The 26,483-nt window shown below is 36.0% G+C and overlaps 1 protein-coding gene across 1 annotated transcript in view; it reads right to left on the bottom strand.

The window, feature by feature from the left end:
• Positions 1-26,483, bottom strand: part of UBXN4 (UBX domain protein 4) — an 85,787-nt gene that overhangs the window by 25,164 nt on the left and 34,140 nt on the right. The window contains exon 6 of the mRNA XM_037849322.1: positions 22,759-22,852. Within this exon, the coding sequence (XP_037705250.1) occupies positions 22,759-22,852 (94 nt within the window). The remainder of the gene's footprint in view (positions 1-22,758; positions 22,853-26,483) is intronic.

The raw sequence follows: 26,483 nt of genomic DNA, 5'->3' as shown, positions 1-26,483 counted from the left end.
ATTTTTTTTGTTTTCTCTTTCTTTTGCCTCTCTACCTTCTTTGACTCTCCCTCCTGCCTTGTGGAAGAAATGTAGATGCTCTTGCTTAGTATGAGCAGAATGTTCAATTAGGATGAACTTAAATGTTTGAAAATGAACAGGGGTGTTGGTAGCAAGACGTGAGAGTAACTAACAGCGCCGAATGGTGTGTGAATGAGGTGGAAAGGGGAAGCTCAGAGTCATATATGTCACCAGAAGGAAAGTTGGAGGTCAAAAGATGGAAATGTATAAAACTGAATCCTATGGTGGGCAATGTCCATGATCAACTGTACAAATACTAGAAATCACTTCATGAACCAGAACAAATGTATGACAATACAATTAGAAATTAATAATAGAGGGGTATATAGGGAAGAACTATATACTATTACAAACTATATACTACAGTTAGTAGTATTTCAACATTTTTTCATAAACCGTAACAAACATACTATATCAATACTAGGAGTCAACAATTGAGGGGGGTTGGTTAGGGATAGGGGAGGTTTAGAGTTTCCTTTTCTTTTTTTCTTTTTTCATCTTTCACTTTATTTCTTGTCTGGAATAATGAAAAGTTTCTAAAAATTGAACAAAAATTAAGTGTGATGGATGCACAGCTGTATGAGGGTACTCAGGGGCAAGTGATTGTACACTTTGGATCTTTGGATAATTGTATGGTATCTGAACAATCTCAATAAAAATGAAAAAAAAAAAACTGATTGGAGTAATGGATGCACAACTGTATGATGGCACTGTGAACAGCTGATTGTACACCATGGGTGATTGTATGGTATGTGAATATATCTCAATAAAACTGAATTTAAAAAAAAAAGAAATCAAGGGAAATGTTGTAGATTAACAGAAACCAAACCAAACACAATCATCCAGAGACAGGGGGGAAATATAAAGGATACAAAAGGAGGAATTCCAATATAGACTGTTTTAGATAATCTTACTGTAACAATTTTTATTTTCTATTTTTCTAAATATGTTTAGAAATTACATATATATAATGTAACACATACCATTTAAGCATTTTTAAGTGTGCATTTCACTGGCATTACTTTTGCAATGTTGTGCTACTGTTTCCACCTTCCATTACTAAAATTTGTCATCACCTAAAACAGAAACTCTTTGCTCATTAAACAAGAACTGTGTGTTCGCTTCCCCCTAGCCCCGTAACCTCTTAACTTAGTTTCTGTTTCTGAATTTGCTTGTTCTTAGTATTTCATATAAATAGAATCATAAAATATTTCTCTAGGTCTGGCTTTTTTCAATTAGCAAAATGTTTTCAAGTTCATTCATGTTGTAGCACGTATTAGAAATTCATTCTTTTTTTTTCCTTGTTAGTGTTGTATTCAAACTTACAAAAATGTAGCATAGTATATGCATCATTCTGAGACTTGATTTTTCACTCAAATGCTTGCAATAATTTCTTGCTAATAAATACATGTGCAAGTGTATAATATATACATTGCTAATATATACAGTTGTTTTGCCTTATTTAAGGGTTCTACAATTTTCTGTTGTGCAAATACAACACCCTTTATACACTCATTCCCTTACTGGTGGCTATTACATTCCTTTCCCACAAATTCATGGGCATGTTTCTTGACAACATATTCTATTCCACATAACTAATGCATCAATACCAAAAAATTTTAATAATTAGAGCTTTATGTAGGGTATCATATTACCTAACCATGGTAATTTTGTCTCTTTCTTTCTGATTTTTATACCACTTTTTCTTTCATTTTACCACACTATTTAGACTCTCCATTCAGGACCATGTTTACCAGTGGAGGTACAGGAGGATCCATACTTGTTTCTGCCTTTAAATCAGAAAGCTTCTAAAAGTCCAACAATAATAACGTATGCTATGACTTTGTGTAGGACACATTTCCACTTTATTACTCTTTCTTCTCATAAAAATTCTTGGCTATAAGTACCGGGATTCTTTTTTAAGGCTTTCCCACATTCATGACATTTTGTGTTGTTGTTTTTTTGGAGGTTTTTTTTTTTTTTCAGTTATATTGAAATATATTCACATACCATACAGTCATCCATAGTGTACAATCCATGCTCACAGTACCATCATATAGTTATGCATCCATCACCACAATCTATTTCTCAACATTTTCCTTACATCAGAAAGAATCAGAATAACAACAAAAAATAAAAGTAAAGAAGAACACCCAAATCATCCCCCCCATCCCACCCTAGCTTTCATTTAGTTTTTGTCCCCATTTTTCTACTCATCCATCCATATGCTAAATAAAGGGAGTGTGATCCACAGGTTTTCACAATCACAGTCACCCCTTGTAATCTACATCATGACATTTTGTTTTAGAGTGAATTTTCTAATGTGCTATGAGATCTGCTGAAGTATTTCTTCTAATTGATACCATTTTCAATGAGTATGAATTCTCTGATGTCTAATGTGTTGTCACTTCTAGCTAAAAGCTTTTCCACATACACTACACTGATAAGGCTTCTCATCTGTAGGGATTCTCGTAAAGCGTAAGAGTTGAGAACTGAGAAAAGGCTTTTCCACACCACAATCATCACAACCATAAAGTTTCTCACCTGTATTACTAACATGCACAGTAAGAGATGAACTTTGAGAGAATGCTTTCCCACACACCTTACACTCATGTTTATCACCTGTATGAATTCTCACATGTCCAAGTGTTGTGGTTTGAGGAAAGGTTTTTCCGCACTTACTACATTCATAGGGTTTCTCTCCAGAATGAATGTTGTAATGTTTAATGAGATACTGCCTCTGGCTGAAGGCTGTTGCACATTCACCACATTTTTAAGGTTTCTCTCCAAATGAATTTTCTCATGTTCAGTGAGATTTGATTTGCCACTGAAGGCTTTCCCACATTCCTCACATATTAAGGGTTTCTCTCCAATATGTCTTCCCTGGTGTGTAATGAGGCTTGATTTCTGAATGAAAGCTTTCCCACATCCATCACATTCATAAGGCTTCTTTCCAGTATGGATTCTCTGATAGGAAATGAGGTCTTCCTTCTGGTTGAAGGCTTTTCCGCATTCCTTGCATATATAGTTTTTCTCCAGTATGAATGTTCTGATGTTTAATGAGGTATAGTTTTTGGCTGAAGGCTTTTCCACATTCTTTACATTCATATTCTTTCTGTCCACTGTGAGTTTTCTTATGTTCTGTGAGATGTGTTTGTGACTAAAGGCTTTTTCACATTCCTTTTACGCACAGGGTTTCTTTCTAGTATGAAATCTCTTGTGTCTAAGATTTGACATTTGAATTAAAACTTTCCCACATATATATGATTTCTCTCCAGTATGAACTTTCTGTTGAATACAGAGGTTTTCTATCAGGTTGAAAGCTCTCCCATATTACATTTACAGGCTTATTCCCCTGTAAGGCTTTTCAAATGGGGAGTAAAAGATGACTGTAAAGAGCAGACTTACTATATTCAGAACACTCATATAGTTTCTCTCTGGTACAAATTTTCTCACACTCCATTAAGTTTTGCTTCAGATAAAAGTATTCCCATGATCATTACAATACTAATTTATGTGTGAATATTCTCATGCTTAATGATACTTAATGCCCAGCTGAAGGATTTCCAATATTCCTTACATGCAGGATTTTACTCTTACATGGTTTTTTTAATGTGAATATAACTTTCCCACATTCATTAAATCCAACTGGCTTCTCTCGAGTATTAATCCTCAGGTATCTAGTGAGGTTGAATTTCCAGCAGAAGACCTTCACACTCATCACATTTAAAGGGGATGATTACTATGTGGGACAAACTATGGCAAAACTCATTGTATTCATTCATTTTCCCTTGTGCTTAGCTAAGCATGATGTGAATTCTTTCAAAGAGAAGTCACATTCAAAGAGACATTACTTTGAGGAAACAATGTCCACAGTCAAAGAAAATACTTTCCCAACTTTCTTACATTCTCTGTTTTCATCTTAAGCCTGTACTGTTGTGGAAGCAGATGTAACTTCACTCAGAAGCCTTTTGTTATGCTGTTCTTTCTGCTCCTTAGTGTCTTATACTTCTTCTATTAATGGAGTACAAAGAAAATAGGTGTAAACCAAAAAAGTGCCTGGAACATAGCACCCAGTAAATCTTCACTTGAACATATTTTCATCACAATTTTATTAATAAAATTTTAGATATGTGCTTTCTGGAATTGATTCTGGTTTTAGGCTTAGTTTTCCAGTGTGAAAGAAATTTGAAGTACAAATACACTCTCTCTTAGTTGCTGAGAAGAAAGATTCTATTTGGGCAAAAGCTGACATTCATGGATACATGCAGCTTTACCAACTTTTATAGGTAATCGTAAACATATTAGAAATCAGCAAAACTAAGAGGGTATGCAGCAGGCATGTGGCAAATATGATAAAAAGATGAGAAAACAAAATCAAGCCAATCTGAGTAAGATGACCAAATAGGAAGTAAAATGACCAAAACAGTCAACAAGGACCTTCAGTTAAATACAGCAGACATGCATTTATTTCTGTACCAACTTGACTGTTTTCATACCATTTATCACCATCTGAGTTCATGTATATTTTATGTATTTGGTTATTGTCTCTCTTCACTATCTACACCCTGGCAATAGTACACTGTAATCTTGAAAGCAGGGATTACTGTTCATTTTGCTTACTGATATATCTTGAGTGGCTATTATATAATTAGCATTCAATACATATTTGCTGAATAAATGAACTATATAGTCAGATGGAGAAAAGGCACTTTCATCCATTTTTTGTACGACCGTAAATTGGTTTAATGTCTTTGTATAGCAATTTGCTTTCTGTCAAAATTACAAATACATTTAACTTATATTTCAGTACTTCCAATTCTGGAATTTATCATACAGATGTACTAGCACATCTATACGTATCTGTGCACGTAAGTGTGTAGCAGAGTTGACTCAGCATGCTTGGGTGCTCAAACCCTGCACACTAGTAAATGGGGAAATAATACAGCACCTGAATGTTACACACAGAACAAAGGCCAAAATGACGACTCAGGACGTCTGCACCTGTGTATTGGAACTGGAACTATCCTGGGTGTGGCCAGGCACAGGCACAGGCTTAACTTTAAGAGAAATCAAATTGAATTTCTGATGATCTATCCACCACTTTTCCTGCTCTGAACTACATTTCCCAGAAGGCTCACCCATGTGAATCATCTTCCCATGCAAACTTGCTCTCCTCTTCCTAAGACTGTCCAGCTCTTAGTGTTAGTAAATTCTGGTCTGGGAAAGAAAGCTCTCTCAAATGCATCGGACTAGGCTTCTTTGGGAATTATGGCTTGAGACTGACCTGGGACTTCAAAGAGGCTTCCTGGGCACTTTTCAATAAGAGGGGTGCAATCCTTTTGGCATGGCGGCAGCTAATCACTGACAAGAATCCCAACAGTCGGGAGCCATTTTGTCTGTCTCGTGTCAGTTTCCCTTCATTTTTTTTTTTATACCCAATAGTATTCCATTGTATGGACATACCACAGTTTTGTTTTACATTAATCTGTTGATGGATAAGAACTTGTTTCCACCTGTTGGCTACTGTGAATAATACCACTATGAATACTGGTTCATTTACAATTTCTTAAATGTGATAATAATTTTTGCTACTCTCTGAAAATTTCTTTATTCTTAGGAGATACACAGTGAAGTATTAAGGGGTGAAACAAAATACTGTCGGCATCTTTTAGATAACTCAGAAAAAAAAAACCATTCATTATACTATTCATTCAACTTTTGCTTTTATGTTTGAAAATTTTTAAATGAAAACGCTAGGGAGAGGGAAAGATCCAAGATGGCCAATTAGGGAGAGCCTGGGCTCACTTCTCTCCAGAAATATACTAGGGGTCAGGCAGAAACTGCCCATAACAGACCTGGGGCTCTGGATATCAAGGGGAATGCTCTACAACACCCAGGAAAGTGTGGAATCAAGACAGAGCAAAGCCGTGGGGGGTCATCATGAGTAACCTCCCTCAGCCCGGTTCCTGGTGCCCATCCACCACTCTTGGGGCAGAAAGTATCCAGTTCTCCAGTCTCTGTTGGGTGGGCAGCTCCAGACTGAAAGGGCAGTGGATCCATTCTCCCAAGATCAGGGAGGGTCACTTTTGGCTAGAAAATTGGGACTGATGGGACCACCAATGGTTTCAACCCAAGCCACAGGGCGTGGCTACACCACTATCTGGAATCAGCACAGAGATAAGAAGAACCTGCCTTCTGAGCACTGAGGGGAATAGGTTGCTAAGGAGCATCATCTGCTGGGCAGGCCAGGAAAGTATATACTTGGGGAACAGAATTAAAGACTTTTAAGCATCCTTACTTGACCTTCTCCCTAGAGCCCTGTGGAATGCACCCTTTCGTGGGCCCCAGGCGCAGCCCTGGTCAGGTAATATTGACAAATCAAGTGTCACAGAAGAGCATTAACACAAACTCAAACAACAACAAAAACTGTGGCAAGAGAGAGACTCTGATCTTCAGAGTAAACCCACCAAGATAATCCGATGCCCCCAAATCAGCAAAAAATAGCAAGTCATATTAAGAAACAGGAAGATACGGCCCAAAGAAGCAAATTAAGAAACAGGGAAATATGTCTCAAAGGAGCAAATCAACAAGTTGGAGGAAATACAGAATCTGGAACAACTGATCAAAGATTTTCAAACAAGTCTCCTAAACAAATTCAAAGAGAAGATTAAATAAAGGATATTAAGAAGAAAGTGGGTGAGAATGAAGAAGAATTTGAAAACATGCCAAGAAAAAAACAGATCTTATGGAAATGAAAGTCATAATAGATGGAATTAAAAATACACTAGAAACACTTGACAGAAAATTTGAACAGGCTGAAGAAGGGATCAGCAAGCTAGAAGACAGAGCATAAGAATTTGAACAGACAAAAGAACAGTCAGAGAATGTGAATTGTTGAGAATGGTCTCTGGAAATTGGCTGACAACCGGAAGAGCACAAATATTTGCAATATAGGTGTCCCAAAAGGAGAAGAAAAGGAAAAGAGGCAGAAGGAACATTTGAGGAAATAATGACCGAGAACTTCCCAACTGGTGTGAAAGGCACTGAAATCCAGGCCCAAGAAGCACAACGAACCCCAAAGTGAATAAATCCAAACCAACTGTTCCAAGACACATACTAAGCAGAATGCTCAATGCCAAACACAGAGAGAGAATTCTGAAAGCAGCAAAAGAAAGTGATTCATTACATACAAGAGATGTCTGAAAAGACTAAGTTCCAATTTCTCATCAAAAACCATGGAGACAAGAAGGCAACGATATGGTATATTCAAGATACTGAAAGAGAAAAACTGCTGGCCAAGAATTCTCTATCTGGCAAAACTGTCCTTCAAAAATGAGGGTGAGTTTAAGATACTCACAGATAAGTGGAAGCTGAGAGAATTGTTAACAAGAGATGTACCTCACAACAAAAACTAAAGAGGGAACTGCAGGCTGAAAGGACAAAGTGAGAGAGGTTTGCAGGAGGGTGTAGAAATGAAGATTATCAGAACAGGTAACTGAAAAGTAAAAAAAGAAATAATAAAATATGACATATCAAAATTAAAGGATAAAATGGTTGAAGTAAATACTGCCTTTAGAGTAATAACACTGAAAGTTAATGGATTAAACCCGATCAAAAGACACAAATTGGCAGAATGGAGGAAAAAATATAAGCCATCTATATGATGTCAACAAGAGACTCACCTCAGATCTAAGGATATAAACAGGATGAAAGTGAAAGGACAGAAAAAGACAATATTCAAAAAGAGCTGGGGTAGCTACATTAGTATCAGACAAAATAGACTTTAAATGCAAAGCATTTATAAGAGACAAAGAAGGACGTTATATATGAACAAAAGGAGCAACACACCAAGAAGAAATACCAATAAAATAAACATTTAAGCACCTAACCAAGGTGCCCCAAAATATATGAGGCAAACACTGGTAACACTGAAGGGGGAAAGAGATGTCTGAACAATAGTAATTGGAGACTTCACTATACCACTCTCATTAATAGAACATGTAGACAGAGGATGAATAAGGAAAGAAAGAACTTGAATAATATCATAAATGAACTAGACCTAACCAAGACAATTACAGAATATTGCACCCCACAACTGCAGTATATACCTTCTTCTCAAGTGTTCATGGATCATTCTCTAAAACAGACCACATGCTGGGTCATAAAACAGGTTTCAATAAGTTATAAAAGATACAAAGCACTTTCTCTGACCATAATGGAATGAACCTGGAAGTCAATAACAGGCAGAGGACTGGAAAATGTGCAAATTTAGGGAAGTTAAAAAACACTCTTTATCAGTGGATCAAAGAAGAAATTTCAAGAGAAACCAGTAAATATTTCGAGATAAATGAAAATGAGAACACAACATATTAAAATTATGGGATACAGTAAAGACAGTGTTGAGAGGGAAATATATAGCCCTAAACCTATGTTAAAAAGAAAGAGCTAAAATCGAAGACCTAACTACATACCTGGAGGAACAAGAAAAAGAACAACAAACTAGTAAAAAAGCAAGCACAAAGAAATAATTAAGTTTAGAACAGAAATGAAATGGAAAGCAAAAATTAAAGAATCAACAAAAACAAAGTTAGTTCCCTGAGAAGATCAACAAAATTGACAAGCCCTCAGCTAGACTGACAAAGAAAAAGAGAGAGAGATGCAAATAAAATCAGAAAAGGGGGGGGAGGCCTTACTAGTGATGCTACAGAAATTAAAAAGATCATAAGAGGATACCATGAACAACTGTATACCAACAAACTAGACAACTGAAATGAAATGGACAATTTCCTACAAACACACAAACAACCCACAATGACTCCAGAAGAAACAGATCTCAACAAACCAATAACTTTCAAACAGTCATCAAAAATCTCCCAGCAAAGGAAAGCCCAGGACAAGATGGCTTCACAGGTGAATTCCACTAATCATTCCAAAAATAATTAATACCAATCATGTACAAACTCTTCCAGAAAACTGACAAGGAGGGAACACTACCTAACTCATTCTATAAAGCCAAAATCACCTTGATACCAAAATCAGATAAAGATGGTTCAAGAAAGGAAAATTGTACACTGATCCCTCTAATGAATATAAGTGCAAAAATCCTCAGTAAAATACTTCAAAATTGAATCCAATTACACACTAAAAGAATTACATACCATGATTGTGCCGGTTTGAATGCATTATGTCGCCCAGAAAAAGCCATAATCTTTGATGCAATCTTGTGGGTCAGACATATTAGTGGGGATTAAGTTGGAATGTTTGGATTAGGTTGTTTGCATGGAAATGCACCCCACCCAATTGTGGGTGATGACTCTAACTGGCTAATTTCCATAGAGGTATCATCCCCCCATTCAGGGTGGGTCTAAATTAAATCACTGGAGCCACATAAATGAGCTGACGAACAGAAGCAACTCAGTACAGCTGAGAGTGACATTTTTAAGAGGAGCTACAGCCAAGAGGGACACTTTGAAGAATGCACAGAAGCTGAGAGAGCAGCTGTAGATGAGAGACAGTTTGAAGACGGCCATTGAAAGCAGACTCTTGCTCCTGAGAAACTAAGAGAGGACAAACGCCTCAAGAGCAACTAAGGATGACATTTTTGAGGAACTGCAGCCTAGAGAAGAAAGTCCTGGGAGAAAGCCATTTTGAAACCAGAACTCTGGAGCAGACGCCAGCCACTTGCCTTCACAGATAACAGAGGTTTTCCGGACACCATTTGGCCATCCTTCAATGAATTTACCCGCCTGTTGATGACTTATCTTGAACACTTTATGGCCTTAGACTTTAACTTTGTAACCAAATAAACCCCCTTAAAACAGCTGATCCATTTCTGGTGGTTTGCATTCCAGCAGCATTAGCAAACTAGAACAATGATCAAGTAGGTTTCATCCCAGGTATGCAATGGTGGTTAAACACAAGAATATCAATTAATATAATACACCACATTACAAATAGAAGGGGAAAAACCATAAAATTATCTCAATTGACATAGAAAAGGCATTTGACAAAATCCAGCATCACATCTTGATAAAAACAATTTGAAATATAGGAACAGAAGGAAACATTCTCAACAATAAAGGGTATATATGAAAAACCCACAGCTAACATCATACTCAATGATGAAAGACTGAAAGCTTTCTAGTTGAGATAAGAGAACAAGACAAGAATTCCGACTGTCACCACTGTAATTCAACACTGTAGTTAGAAGTTCTATCTAGAGCAGTTAGGCAAAAAGAAAAAAAAGGCATCCAAATTGGAAAGGAAGACATACCACTTACACTATTTGCAAAGGATATGATCCTTTACATAGAAAGTCAAAAAAAATCTAACCAAAGCTACTAGACTTAATAAATAAGTTCAGCAAAGTGGAAAAATATTGTATGACCTCACTAATATGAACTAAATATAACTAGCAAACTAATGGTGTTAATATCTAGAACACAGGTCACCAGAAAGCAGAATAAGGGCAGAGAATGGAGAGCTGATGCTTAAATTGTGCAGAATATGTAATAAGGTTGATTGTAAATGTTTTGAAATGGATGGAGGTGATGGGAACACATTATAGTTAGTGTTAACTAATAACGATGACATGTGGGTGCAACTGCTGTTGAAAGGGGAAGTTTAGGGTCATGTATGTCATTAGAAAGAAAGCCAGAGGATGAAACATAGGACTGTATAACACAGTGACGTTTCTTCAGGGTGAAAAGGTTATAAAATCCATTATGGATACACAACTTTGTGAAAATACTAGAAGACACTGTACACTTTAGAAGGATTGTATGGTATTACGTGAATTTATCGTAGTAAAACTGATTAAAAAAAGAAGAAAACCACTCAATGGAAGCAATTCAAATGTCCATCAACCAAAGAACGGATAAATAAAATGTGGTATAAACACACAGTGGAATATTACACAGCCGTAAAATGGAATGAAGTTCTGGTACATGTGATAACATGTATGAACCTTGAAGACATCATGTCTAGTGAAAGGAGAAGATGGCTGATTCAAGAACTGCCTTCACAGTAATAACACAGAATGTGAATGGACTAAACTCCCCAATTAAAAGATACAGATTGGCAGAATGGATTAAAAAATATGAAGCATTAATATGTTGCTTATAAGAGACTCATCTTAGACCCAGAGACACAAAGAAATTGAAAATGAAAGGATGGACAAAATTATTCCACACCCACTACAGCCAAAAGAAAGGAGAGATAGCAATATTAATCTCAAATAAAACAGACTTTAAATGCAAGGATGTCATAAGAGACAAAGAGGACACTATATACTAAGAAAAGGGACAATTCAACAAGAAGAAATAACATTCATAAATGTTTATGCACCTAACTGAGGTGCTCCAAAGTACACGAGACAAACATTGGCAAAACTGAAGGAAGTAATAGATGTTTCCACAATAATTGTGGGAGACTTCAATACATCACTCCCCCCCTATATATAGATCAACCAGAAAGAGGACCAGTAAGGAAACTGAGAACCTAAACAATGTGATAAATGAATTAGACTTAACAGACATATATAGAGCAATACACCCCAAATCATCAGGATACACATTCTTCTCTAGAGCTCACAGAACTTTCTCCAGGATACATCATTTGCTGGGGCATAAAACAAGCCTCATTGAATTTAGAAAGACTAAAATTAATCAAAGCACATTCTCTGATCACAGTGGAATACAACAAGTCAATAACCATCAAAGATCTAGAAAATAAAAAATATCAGGATGTTAAACAACACACTCTTAAACAATCAGTGCGTTAAAGAAGAAAATGCAGGAGAAACTGCTAAATATCTAGAGATGAATGAATACGAAAACACAACATATCAAAACTCAGGGGATACAGCAAAGACAGTATTGTATAGCTCTACATGCATATATTAAAAAGGAAGAAAGATAAGATCAAAGAACTAATGGAACAACTGAAGAAGCTAGAAAATCAACAGCAAACTAATCCTAAACCAAGTACAAAAAAAGAAATAACAAGGATTAAAGCAGAAATGATATACAGAACAAAAAAAAAAAAACTATAATAGAATAAATAAAGCCAAAATTTGGTTCTGTGAGAAGATCAACAAGATTGGCAAGCCCTTAGCTAGACTGACAAAATGAAAAAGAGAGAATACCCAAATAAACAAAATAAGTGAGAGAGGGGTCATTACTGCGGATCCCAAAGCAATTTAAAAAATCGTAAGAGGATACTATGAACAACTGGACGCCAACAAACTAATTTAGAGGAAATGGATAATTTCCTGGAAACACATGAACAACCTAAACTGACCAGAGGATAAAGAGAAGACCTCAACAAACCAATCACAAGGAAAGAGATCCAATCAGTCTATCAAAAAGCTTCCCACAGATAAAAGCCCAGGGCCAGATGGCTTCACAGGGGAATTCTATCAAACATTCCAAAAAGAACTGACACCAATTGTAAATTCTTTCAAAAAACTGAAGAAAATGGAACACTACCTAACTTATTTTATGAAGCCAACACCACTCTAATACCAAAAGCAGGTAAAGATGCTATAAGAAAGAAACTACAGGCCAATCTCCCTTATGAATACAGATGCAAAAATTCGCAACAAAATACTTGCAAATCAAATCCAAAGACACATTTAAAAAAATCATACACCATGACCAAGTGGAGTTCATTCCATGCATGCAAGGATGGTTCAACATAAGAAAATTAATCAACGTAATACAACACATTGAGAAATCAAAAGGGAAAATCAAATGATCATCCCAAAAGATGCTGAAAAAGCATTCCACAAAATTCAGCATCCTTTTTTGATAGAAAGATAAAAAGACTTTAAAAGGTAGTAATTGAAGGTAACTTCCTCATGTAATAAACGGCATATATGAAAAACACACAGCTGGCATATTACTCAATAGTGGGAGGCTGAAAGCATTCCATCCAAGATCAAGAACGAGACAAGGATGCCCAATGTCATCATTACTAGACCAGTCAGCAGTTCTAGTCAGAGCAATTCGGCAAGACAAAGAAATAAAAGGCATCCAAATTGGAAAGGAAGAAGTAAATTGTCATTATTTGCAGATGATATGATCTTATATTTGGAAAACTAAGAAATCGATGACACAGCTACTTGAGCTAATAAACAAATTTAGCAAAGTGGTGGGATACAAGATTAATGCACATAAGTCAGTAATGTTCCTATACACTACAAATGATCTAACTGAAGAGACATTCAAGAAAAAAATTCCTTTCTCAATAGCAACTAAAAAATCTACCTAGGAATAAACTTAACCAAGGATGTAAAAGACCTACACAGAGAAAATTATATTACTTTACTAAAAAAAATAGAAGGGGCCCTAAAGAAATGGAAAAATATTCGTGTTCATGGATAGGAAGGCTAAATGTTGTTAAGATGCCATTCTTACCCAAACTCATGTACAGATTCAATGCAATTCTAATCAAAATTCCAACAACCTACTTTGCAGACTTGGAAAAGGTAGTTATCAAATTTATTTGGAAGGGAAAGATGCCTTGAATTGCTAAAAACATTCTGAAAAGGAAAAATGAAGTGGGAGGACTTACACTTCCTGACATTGAAGCTTACTATAAAGCCACAGTAGTCAAAACACCATGGTATTGGCACAAAGACAGACATATTGACCAATGGAATAGAATTGAGAATTTGGAAATAGACCCTCAGATCTATGGTTGACTGGTCACTGATAAGGTCCCCAAATCCACGGAAGTGGAACAAAGCAGTCTCTTCAACAAATGGGGCTGGGAGAACTGGATATCCATATCCAAAAGAATGAAAGAGGACCCTTACCTCAGTCCCTACACAAAAAATTAACTCAAAGTGGATCAAAGACCTCAATATAAAAGATAGTACAGTAAAACTCCTAGAAGGTAATATAGGGAAACATCTTTAAGACCTACTAATAGGAGATAGCTTCTTAGGCCTTACACCCAAACCACTAACAATGAAAGAAAAAAAAGATAATGGGAACTCCTCAAAATCAAAACCTTCTAGCCTCCAAGGATTTCGTCAAAAAGGTGAAGATGCAAACAACAAAATGGGAGAAAATATTTGGATACCACATATTTGATAACAGACTGATATCCAGGATATATAAAGAAATCCTACAACTCAAGGACAATAGTGATAACAGCCCAATTATAAAATGGGCAAAAGCCATGAAAAGACATTTTTACGAAGAAGAAATACAAAGGGCTAAAATACACATGAAAAGGATGCTCACCTTCACCAGGTATTTAAGGAAATGCAAATCAAAATCACAATGAGGTATCATCTCACACAAATAAAAATGGCTGCTATTAAACAAACAGGAAGCTACAAACACTGGAGAGGATGTAGAGAAATCGGAACTCTTATTCACTACTGGTGGGAATGTATAATGGTACAGCTGTTGTGGAAGACAGCTCAGCAGCTGCTCAGAAAACAAAGATATCGAGTTACCGTATGATCTGGCAATTCCACTTCTCAGTATATACTCAGAAATTCTGAAAGCAGTGACACAAACAGACATTTGCACACTGATTTTCTTAGCAGCATTGTTCACAATTACCAAGAGATGGAAACAATCCAACCATCCTTCAACAGATGAGTGGATAAACAAAATGTGGTATATACAACAGAACACTAAACAGATGTAAGAAGGAACGTGGTCCTGAAACATAACATGGAAGAACCCTGAAGACATAATGCTGAGTGAAATATCTCAGACACAAAAGGAGAGATACTGTATGTTACCACAAATGTGAACTTCCTGAACAATGTAAAACCAATGTCTTATAATGAAGACTATAGGGACCCTAGAGATAGTTAGAAGCTAGTGAAGGGGGAATGATAATTTAATATGTTAATGAGGGTGAACTTAAAGGTATGGGAATGCACAGGAGAGATGACTGTTTGTTAATGGGATTATAACTATCAGTGCTGCATTGAAGGAAAACATGATCAAAAGTAGTTGTTTAAAGGCATGGATCCCACAGGTTAGCACTACAAATATAAACAAGTGCTTGCATGTTATTCTTCTAAGGTATGACAATGGTACAAAGAGTAACAACAGAGTGGTATATGGGAAAAACTACCTATTGCATTTAAAGGAGTATATTTAATAGGGATACTTTACTAGTATCACTAGGGATAAATAATTAGGGGCTCATAAGAGCTTCAGGGTATTTGGAGTCGTGATAATTGTTTACAATTGAGTGATGACTGTATAACTAAGTGAAGATAATGTGAGACATTGATTGTCTTGGACAGAATATATGCTATATGAAGTTTTATAAGTCAAGCCCTCGATCTTGAGGCTTGCTCTTGTGAAACATATGCTGTGAAAGGAAGGCTAAGGCTACCTATAATTCTCCCTAGGAGTCACCTTCAGAGAACTTCTTTTGTTGCTCAGATGTAGCCTTTCTCTCTCTAAGCCCAACTCTGCAAATAAATTCATCACCAACCCCCAACGTGGGACATGAATCCCAGGTAAGTGAGTCTCCCTGGCAATGCGAGACATGGATCCCAGGAATGAATATGGTCCAGGTATTGAGGTATAGAGAGTGACTTCTTGACCAAAAAGGGGAAAAGAAAGGTAATAAAAATAAGGTTTCAGTGGCTAAGAGATTTCAAATAGGGTCGAGAGGCTATCCTGGAGGTTACTCCTGTGCAAAATTCAGCTAGCTATGCCAAATGGCCACAGTAGGACAAGCCCAAATCAACAGTCATCCCCAAAACCCTAAAGAACACTCTGGTCCCTATCTGAGACTCTATAAAAGTTTCACTCAGTAAGTTTATTTTTCAGAAACTTAAATTCTCCAGTGTGTTCCTATGCCAGATAAATCGCAAAACCCAGAGGTAACAGCCTCTTCAAGAACATCAACCAGATGCATCCCCTTTTCCCATAATGTTGATACTTCTTTTCAATATGAAGAAGTTAGTGTGGCACTGCCTAGACATCCCTGAAGGTTGAGAAAGTGATTAAATGAGAAGAAGGGGTGGCAACACAAGACAGGATTTAACAAGGGGTTATGGATACTGAATATTTATATAAATGTGGGGTTTTTTATTTTTTATTTTTATTTGCTAGGGTATTAGAATAGCTAGAAAGAAATAACTGAAATGGTGGAACTGTAACCCATAACATTCTTTGAAATTTGCTCTATAATTACTCATAAACTCATACTTTGAAAGTTATCATTGTTCTGTATATGTTATATTTCACAATAAGGAAATAACTGAAACTGTGGAACTGTAACCCATAACATTCTTTGAAATTTCCCATATAACTACTTGTTAAATTGTACTTTGAAAGTTCACTTTTCTATATATATGTTATATTTCACAATAAAAAATGTTAACAATGACAAAAACAAAAAAAACCCCAGGATGGAGTAAAACCTGCACAAATGAGAAACGAAGTTAAATCCACTTTTTTAACAGTTTTGATGTAATGGAATAAATGCATTTGTTATTGTTAAAAACAAAATTAAGTTTACAAGTTGAAAAGCCTACACAAAAACCTGCACACGAATGTTTATAGCAGATTTATAATTACTAAAAACTGAAAGCAACCAAGATATCCTTCAAAAAATGAATGGATAAATGGTGGTACATCCATACCACAGCATATGATTCAGTGATAAAAAGAGATTAGCATAGAAACCACGGAGGCAAGAAGGAATGGGGTGATGTATTTAAGATAGTGAAAGAGAAAAACCACCAACCAACAATCCTATATCTGGCAAAACTGTCCTTCAAATATGAGGAAGAGCTTAAGAGATTCTCTGACAAACAGACAATGACAGAGTTTGTGAACAAGATACCTGCTCTACAGGAAACACTAAAGGAAGCAATGCAGACAGAAAGGAAGAGACAGGAGTGAGAGGTTTGGAACACAATTTTGGGAGACAGTAGCACAGCAATGTAAGTACACTGAACAAAGATGACTGTGAGTATGGTTGAGGATGGTTAGGAACATGTGGGACACCAGAAGGAAAGAGGAAAGCTAAAGACTGAGACTGTATAACTCAGTGAAATCTAGGGTACTCAACAATTGTAATAACAGGTACAAATATGTTTTTACATGAGGAAGAACAAATAAATGTCAACATTGCAAGGTGTTAAAAAAAAGGGTGGGATGGGGGAAAAGACAATCAATGCAAACTAGAGACTACAGTTAACAGAAACAGTGTATTATGCTTCCTTTAATATAATATAGGCAATATACCAACACTAAATGCATATGGGGGGGAGACACAGGGGAAGGCTATGGGACTCTTGGCATTGGTGATGCTGTCTCTTTATTCTACTTTAGTTTAATGCTATCTTTCCTTTTGTTGTTTCCTAGCTGTCATGTTTTGTTTTATTTCTCTCTTCTTTTCTTTTTCTCATCTCTCTATCTTCTTTGACTCTTCCTCCTCCTTTGTGGAATAAATGAAGGTGTCCTTATATAGATAGCGGCAATGGTGGGGAATACATAAATACATGACTATACAGGGAACCATCGATTGTTTACTTAGGATGGAATGTATGGTGTGTGAACAAAACTGTCTTTAAAAAAATGGGTTGATGAAGAAAACCTGAGGGCACTGTACTGAGTGAAATAAGACAGACACATGAGGACAAATATTGCAAGGTCTCACTGATATGAACCAATTATAATATGTAAACTCACAGACATGAAATGTTAAGTTATCAGGATATAGAACGAGGCCAAAGAATGGGGAGCGGCTGCTTAGTATGAGCAGAACATTCAACTAGGGTGAGCTTAAACATTTGGAAATGGACAGAGGTGATGGCAGCATGTTGTGAGAACAACTGACAGTGCTGAACGGTATGTGAATGTGGTGGAAAGGGGAAGCTCAGTCATGTATGTCACCAGAAGGAAAGTTGGAGGTTAAAAGATGGGAATGTATAAAACAGTGAATATTGTGATGGACAATGTCCGTGATTAACTGTACAAATATTAGAAATCTCTCTCATGAACTAGAACAAATGTATGACACTATAACTAGAAGTTATTAATAGAGGGGCATATAGGAAAAAATATACCTATTGCAAACTATGTACTACAGTTAGTATTTTAACATTCTTTCATCAACATTAACAAATGTACTATACCAATACTATGAATCAATAATGGAGGGAGGATGGTTAGGAGTATGGGAGGATCTGAGTTTCCTTTTTTTGTGTGCCTTTCTTTCTTTTCTGGAGTAATGAAAATGTTCTAAAAATTGAAAAAACATTAATTGTGGTGATGGATGCCAAGCTGCGTGATGGTACCACGGGCAACTGATTGTACGCTTTGCATCTTTGGATAATTGTATGGTATGTGAACAATCTCAATTAAAAAAAAATTTTTTTTTTAAATTGAAGCAGAAAGCATAAGTGAAATCTACTCAGAGAGGATAAAAATGAAGTTGTTTTCAGCAAATGCTTAGATTATCTCTAGAAAAAGTAGCTTATCAGAACAACCACTCAGTTATTTTTATGTTTTTAAAAAATCAGTTATTTTTTATTGCCTCTTTGAACACAGATGGTACTTTACAGTTTTCAATATAAACATTTTAGAAGTACGTTTTAGAAATGCTGCTGCCTATAAACAAGAAACTGATAAAATGGTTATCTAAGGAGAGGTGGAAAGAACATTTTCTGTATATGCTTCTTATTTCATTCTGATTTTTAAACAACATAATGTTCTGCCTTTTCAAAATAAAATTTTGTTTGTTTTTTTTTTTAAAGAGATTAGGTAGCAAACCATGAACAGACATGAAGGAATTTTAAATGCATATTGCTAAGTGAAAGAAGCCAGTCCGAAAGGCTACATCACTGTATGATTCCAACTATATGACATTCAGGAAAATACAAACCTATAGAGAAAGCAAAAAGATAGTAGCTGCCAGAGGTTCAGGGAAGGGGGAGAGGATGAATAGTGGAGTAGACATACGTTGAGGACAGTGAAACCATTCTGTATGATACCGAAATGGTGGATTCATGACGTGCATTTGTCACAACCCAGAGAACTGTGTACTACAGCGTGAACCCTAACATAAATTATGAAGCTTAATTGATAATAATCTATCAATATTGGTTTAAAAACTATAACAAATGTCCCCTACTAATGCTAGTAGTTAATAATAAGGGGAAACTTTGTGGGGTGGGGGAGAATAGATGTATATTAGAACTTTTTAATTTCTGTAACCTAAAACTGTTCTAAAAACAGTCAATTAAAAAACTTCCTTCACTGAAAGATAGTTCAAAACTGAAAAACTATGTTCTTATTATGCACAGGATAGGATGAGTTTCTGAGCTAAATGACATCAATTTGATGAGCTCAACTGAAATGTTTCCCAACAAAATTACTTTTCCTTAAAGCTAGATGAGTCAATAGCCTAGGACATAGGGTAGAGTAATTAATTTTCCAAAACCCTGGTCTCTGTAAATAGATGTTATAGCCTGAAAGGAAAGTTAGTATCTTACACTCAAGTTTTAAGGCTTAATTTTTCATTTGTATGAAAATATATTTATAAATACTACACTGAGATAAAAATGCAAGAATATTGGTATTACAAAATGCTATAAATGCTATAAATGCTATAAATATCAGATTATACCACGGGAATTTATGGGCTAAAATTAAAGTGGGTGCCCAAGAAGCTACTGTCTCTCTCTACCCAGTTTCCTCCCCTGCTGGGAATGAGGTTGAAACAAAACCTCCAGGGTTCTTTCTGTCATGGTTGAGTTGTAAATTTACTTGTGCTCAGAGCTGGTACCCAGCAGTCTGACTTTGGTAACCAAAAGCCACAAGGAGTGCCTGGTCAAGTGCCCCTCGCCCTCTTCCTAGGAAACAGGGCTTTTCAGGGAGGTGATCAGTTTGCTGAAGGATGGCTCTTCCCCAAGAAAAGGGGGAGACAGACAGGACAGGGCTCCAGCTATGGATTGGTGAATTTGGAGTGCTGGATTCCAGCTCCGAGAGCAGCTACATTTTTAAACAACCCATTAAAGAAAGCAGCTGGCAGCCACCTTTTCAAGCCTGCCCCTGGCAGGCAATGAAGCAGGGCTAACCTAGAGAGGAGTGACTTCTCAGGGAAATGTGGAGAGGATTGCTGAGGGACAGCTCTTCCCCAGGAAAAGGGGGTGCAGGACGAGATACTGACTCCAGCTTTTGATCGACAAATTCAGAGTGCTGAATTCCAGCTCCAAGAGAACAACTATAGTGTAGATCAGCCTAGAATAGAAGTAGCTTGCACTTGCTACAATTGTGGTTATCTATGACTGTGATTAACCACACAAATCTAAAAAAATTCTTTCATGAACTAGAACAAATATACGACACTATTATAAGGAGTTAATAATGGAGTAGTATATGGGGGGAAAATGTACCTATTGCAAACTATGGAATACAGTTAACAGTAATATCTTAGTTTTCTTTCTTGAATAGTAACAAAAGTGCCACATTAATTCTAGAGGTCAATAATAGGAGGGCATAAGGGATATGGAATGTTTTGGGTTTTCTTTTTTATTTTTATTTCATTTTCTGTAGTAATGAAAATGTTCTAAAATTGATCATGCACAACTATGTGATGATATTGTGAATGAGTGATTTATACTTGGATGGATTATATATATGATGTGTGAATACATTTCAATAAAACTGCATTAAAAAACAACTACTAAATATTAAAAAGAAATAAAACAGAATAATTGGGAGTATAAGCGGTATGTGATTTATTTTTCTGGAGCAATGAGAATGCTCTCAAATTGAGTGTGGTGGTGAATGCCTAACTATGTGATTACACCAACAGCCATTTATTGTACATTTTGGATGGACTGCATGGTGTGTGAATAAAACTTAAAAAAAAAAAAAAAAAGAGTAACAGAACTCAATGAGGGCTAATTATAAAAGTAATAATGCACACACTGAAGAAACTGGCAACCTCAGAACAGAGCAAAGGAAAAAGAAATCCACAATTCCTCTTTCATAGATATTAGTATAAACATTATGGTGTATGTCTGAGACTCTTCAATTGACTCAAACTACAGACACCCACTGTATGTATATACAAAAACTGTTAATTTAAATGGTATAAATGTATTTGTACTACCATACAGGCTGAAATTCCAGCTGAAATTCCCTTACATAAGAATGGAAGCTATTAAGAAAGAAACAGAGCCACAGAAACTCCCCATTCCCAATGCGACTAAATAGTACCTGAAACTACCCCGCCCAACACTACTCGGTATTTTTTCCTTCCTTCTCCCTAAACGCTTTTCCAGATATTTTATTTTCACTTCACTCCAGAGTGGTATTAGAAAGAGTGTGCAGCAGCACTGGGGCTGGGTGTTAGCAGAACAGAAAGAAATGAAAGAGGATGTACCCCTGGGAACCTTGGTTCCCTGCTCCTCTTCTTCTAACCTTATGTCCTTCCCTCACCATTGTGAGAGGATCTAACCTGATTTTCATCTCAAAGTCCTGGCCCTGCCTCTACTCCTGTACAGAATGTACAGAACAATCAGAATCTAGGTTTTGCTGAAATGAAGCTGATCTTTCTTGAGTCATGGGTGAACTCAAAAATGCAATGTCAGCAATCTTTCTGAAGTTTATTTCCCCATAGAAGCTACGTGATAGAGAAAAGAACCTAAGAAATTTTTTCACTTCCATATAACACAAGTGGTTTAAGTCAGGATAAAAAATATTCCTGAGTCCAGCAGCAAGTTGAAGCTCTATAGAGGTGGTGATGGGTACAGGGGGTGGCTGCAGCAGGGACTCCTCTGAGCTGAGAGCTGGGAGCCATCCCAAACTCCTTCCTCCGTCTTCCCTCCCCACTGCTGTTTTCCATTCTCCCTCCGTCTCTATTTATCTCTAGTAATAGGCTTTATGTGCTAGATTTTAATATCCTTGAGCCTGAGCAAGTGCACAAGTCTTTTTAAAAGAAACATAGTTTACTTTGCACAAACCGATCAGTTTTGAGATACTGTTAATGCCCTTGCAGTGGTTTTTGTGGTTGTAAACAAATGTTGAGAATTTGGCTTGGTCCCTCTTATTACAGTATTGAAATTAACTCTACTTAATTTATCAAATCATGTTCATGCCCTGGTTTTATATACTTGTATCTATCTATCAATAAACATTGTGTTATTTGAAAAAAAAAAAAAAAAAATCCTGATTACCCATTAACCATTCACAGCTTACACAGATTTTAAGAAACATAGCTTAAAACTTTACGAATTGAAAATTACTATATCATTAAAAATATTAAACTAGAAACAATGAAAACTCTGAAATTTGTATCTGATTATCAGACTAAACAGTTTTTTAAAAATGACAGTAGACACCCACTTATGCAGAACCCAGGCTCAGTATAGTCATAAAATTATCTGAAGATCTTGCCATTTGAAGTCTATTTTCCTATGGCATAGATAGATAAAAGTAGTAGTGATAAAAACACACATGTATCAAAACGTAGAATAACCAGACCTACAGTTGACTGATGACTCCATTCACAGATATGGAAAAGCCTAACTTTGCAGATTGTTATCTATATGGATACAAATAGCTTGGTTAGGAGATCAAAAATTTCAACCCAGAATTCTGAAACTTCATTTGTACACTTTTAGCTTTTATGAAAATTAATGCTATTTTTTTTTTTAACAAAATGCTATTTGATAAAATAAGAGCAAACCTTTCCACTCTGATGGTGAGGTCCTCTTCAGGTGTCTGATTTGAACATCCACCAGGATCCTGAGAAAGAGTAGCATGGCCTGAACTTTCTCCTCCTTAATTATTAAATAACAAGAAATAAGAGAATATGGCAATTAATGCTAATTTTTAAAAGTAAATCTGGGTTACAACATTTATTACTAATCTTGTTTCTTAAACATTACATATTTTCCCTAGGAATGGAACAAGAGGTAAGAACTGAGCTATTACTAATCCCGAAGTTTGGATCTGGATGAAATAAGGCATAAATTAGATATAAGGCAGTTATCCAGTTGACAGCCACCAAGGTGATGGTCAGAGGTAAAATATGAAAAATTATCAAATAACCTGACAGAAGGGGGAATAGCAAAAATAGAATAAGTGTGCTTGGCCATGGGTAGGCTTGATTCTAAAGCAGAGCTGTCCAATATCGATGCAGTCCAAAATGGTCACCATTAGCCACATATGGATTCTGAGCATCTGAAATAGTGCTAATGCAGCTGAGGGAATGAATTCTTAATTGTACGCAATTTTCATTAATTTTAATTTAAATAGCCACAAATGGCCGTGGCTGCAGTATTGAATAACGCAGCTCTAGAAGCCAAATTTGATTCTGGGTATGGTTCCAGACTTAAGTTGGTCCAGTAGATCTGCTTAAGCCAACCAGTGTGACTCCTTAGAGGCTCTTTATATTCATACTAGCATTCTTTTAAGGACTTCCTAAAGGATAGAATTTTATCTAAAGGACATCTATGGTCTGGTGTTTCTTTGATCTATGCCTAGAACCTGTCTTTTCTTCCTTACCATTCATTATCAATTTGATTCTTCTTTACAAACCCTGGGTTCAAGTCCTGATTCTGTCACTTTGGTAAGTTACTTCACCTCTCTGGACCTCATCTGGAAAATGGGAATAATAACCTCAAAGGGTTGTTGTGAGAATTATATGAGTAAAAGTGAAGTGCTTGGAACTTTGTACAAAGACTGGCACATAGTAAGTGCTTTAGTTATTATAATACTAGGAGAAATAATTATTATTACTAAGTAATTCTTATAACTTTGCTATTCTTAACTATCTCCTGTTATGTTTAAGGAATTTTAGACCTATGATTTCTGGAATATTTTTAAACCTGTAAAAATGATTAGAACAACGTTAAGAGACAGAATGAATGAGTGTGAAAAAAGGTAATAACAACCAAAAAGCATTCATTAAGTCCAATATAAGATGATGAACAAAGTACGAGTATGCCCACTTCTTTGGAAACTGGTATAATAGTCAAAGTAACAGAATTATACCTCATCTATTTGGGTTCTACCCTCCTCATTGACTTTTAAGCTTCAAAGAACAGAAAATGAATAATTAATGAGATGAAATTTAAGCCCAAAAATGTCAGACAGAGATCACCTAAGAGCCTTAAATACATGTGCTAACCTATATAATTGGCTACCAAATACTGTATTGTGAAAGAACTTGAAGATCACAGAATCAAGGTTGATGTCTTTGAGAAATCACAAATAACAAGAAATAGGCAGATAGTTCCAAAATTTGAGGGAAGAGGGAAAAGGGAAAAAAGTTAACAATCTAAGAAACCCATCACTTTAACAAATTAAATGAGGGAAATGCTATCAGTAGTGCTCTGAAGCTGTCTTACACCACCACACAAGAGTTGACGGTGCACATCCTTACCAAACTCTGCATTCAGTGGTGTTATCTAAGTGGCTTGATATAAGCCATAGTGGGAACAGTTATACCTTAGAAATTAGCAAATGCTACAAAAAGGGCTTTCTTTTTTTCAGAGAGCTGTCAAACATTTACCAGCACACCAATGAATGCAACCCTTGGATAAGTACTGGTGACCACTGGCAGCCAACATTTGTTCAGTAAGAAATTAACTACCTTTCTTTAATAAATAAAATGTAGGAAAACAGGGAGTATCTTGAGGCAAATGAAAATGAAAACACAAAATACCAAAAACTCATGGGATGCAGTAAAGGCAGTACCCAAAAGAGGAAATGTACAGATTTAAATACTCACAATAAAAAAAAAGCAGAATCTCAAATCAGAGACCTAACCTCACACATAGAGGAAGAAGATGATGATGAGCAAACAAAACCCAAAGTCAGCAGAAGGAAGGAAATAATAAAGATTACAGTGGAAATAAATGAAATACAAAACAGTTGAACAATGGAGAAAATCAACAAAACCAAAAGTTGGTTCTTTGAAAAGATCAGTAAAATTGACAAGCCTTTAGCTACACTGGCAATAAAACAAAAAACAAACAAACAAACAAAAAAATGGGGGTGGGGGAAAGGATGCAAATAACTAAAATGAGAAATGAGAGGGGGGACATTACTACCAGCTCCACCAAAATAAAAAGGATACTAAGAACAACTGTACACAAATAAATTAGATAACTTAGTTGAAATGGACAAATACCCTAGGAACACACAAATTACCTAAATGGACTCAAAAAGAAACAGATGATCTCAATACCAATAACAAATAAAGAGCTTGAATCAGGATTCAAAACCTCCCAATAAAGTACAAGACCAGATGGCTTCACGGGTGAATTTTACCAACATTTCAAAAAGAGTTCACACCATATTGCCCAAACTCTTCCAAAAAAAACTGAATAGGAAGGAATACATCAGAACTCATTCTATGAGGCCAGCATCACACTAATACCAAAGTTAGTTAAAGATGCCAAGAAAAGAAAATTATAGACCAGTATTGTTTATGAATACAGATGCGATGCAAAAAACCCTCAACTAGCAAACTAAATCTAACAGCACATTATAAGGATTATACACCACAACCAAGTAGGATTTATCCTAGGAATGCAAGGCTATTTCAACATAAGAAAATTAATTAATGTAATGAAGGGAAATAAAACCACATTATCATCTCAACTGATACAGAAAAGGCATCTGACAAAATCTAGCACCCATTCTTGATAAAACATTCAGAAAAATAGGAATAGAAAGGAACTTCCTCAAACATGATAAAAGGTATACATGAAAAAACCCCACAACTAACATTCTACTTAATGCAGAAAGACTGAAAGCTTTGCCTATGATCAGGAACAACACAAGGATACCCACTCACACCACTGTTATTCAAAACTGTACTGGAATTTCTAGCCATAGCAATTAGGGTAAGGAAAGGAAGGAAAGGGAGAAGACAGAAGACAGAAGAGAGACAAGAAAAAAAGGCATCCAAATTGGAAAGAAGTAAACCCTTCTCTACTCACAGTGACATGATTCTATGTACAGAAAATCCATAAGACTCTACAAGAAAGCTACTAGAGCTAATAAACAAATTCAGCAAAGTGGAGGGATACAAGATCAACACGCAATGAACAATCCTTAGAGGAAATCAAGAAAACAATTCCACTTACAATAGCAACTAAAATAAAATAATGTAGGAGTAAATTTAACCAAGGATGAAAAGGACTTACATGTGGAAAACTACAAAACATTACTGAAAGAAATTAAAGACCTGAATAAATGGAAAGACATTCCATGTTCCTGGAATGTAAGATAAATATTATCAAAATGTCAATACTACCCAAAGCAACTCACAGATTTCAATGCAATTCCAATCAAAATCCCAACAGCCTTCTTCACAGACAGGAAAAACCAATCATCAAATTCACATGGAAAGACAAGGAGCCTGATTAGCTAAAACCATCTTGAAAAGGAAAAACAAAG

This window comes from Choloepus didactylus, chromosome 9, assembly GCF_015220235.1.
Source record: "Choloepus didactylus isolate mChoDid1 chromosome 9, mChoDid1.pri, whole genome shotgun sequence".
Classification (NCBI taxonomy): Eukaryota; Metazoa; Chordata; class Mammalia; order Pilosa; family Megalonychidae; genus Choloepus; species Choloepus didactylus.
The sequence above is the reverse complement of the archived record's forward strand: the minus strand, read 5'-3'. Positions and strand labels throughout refer to the sequence as shown.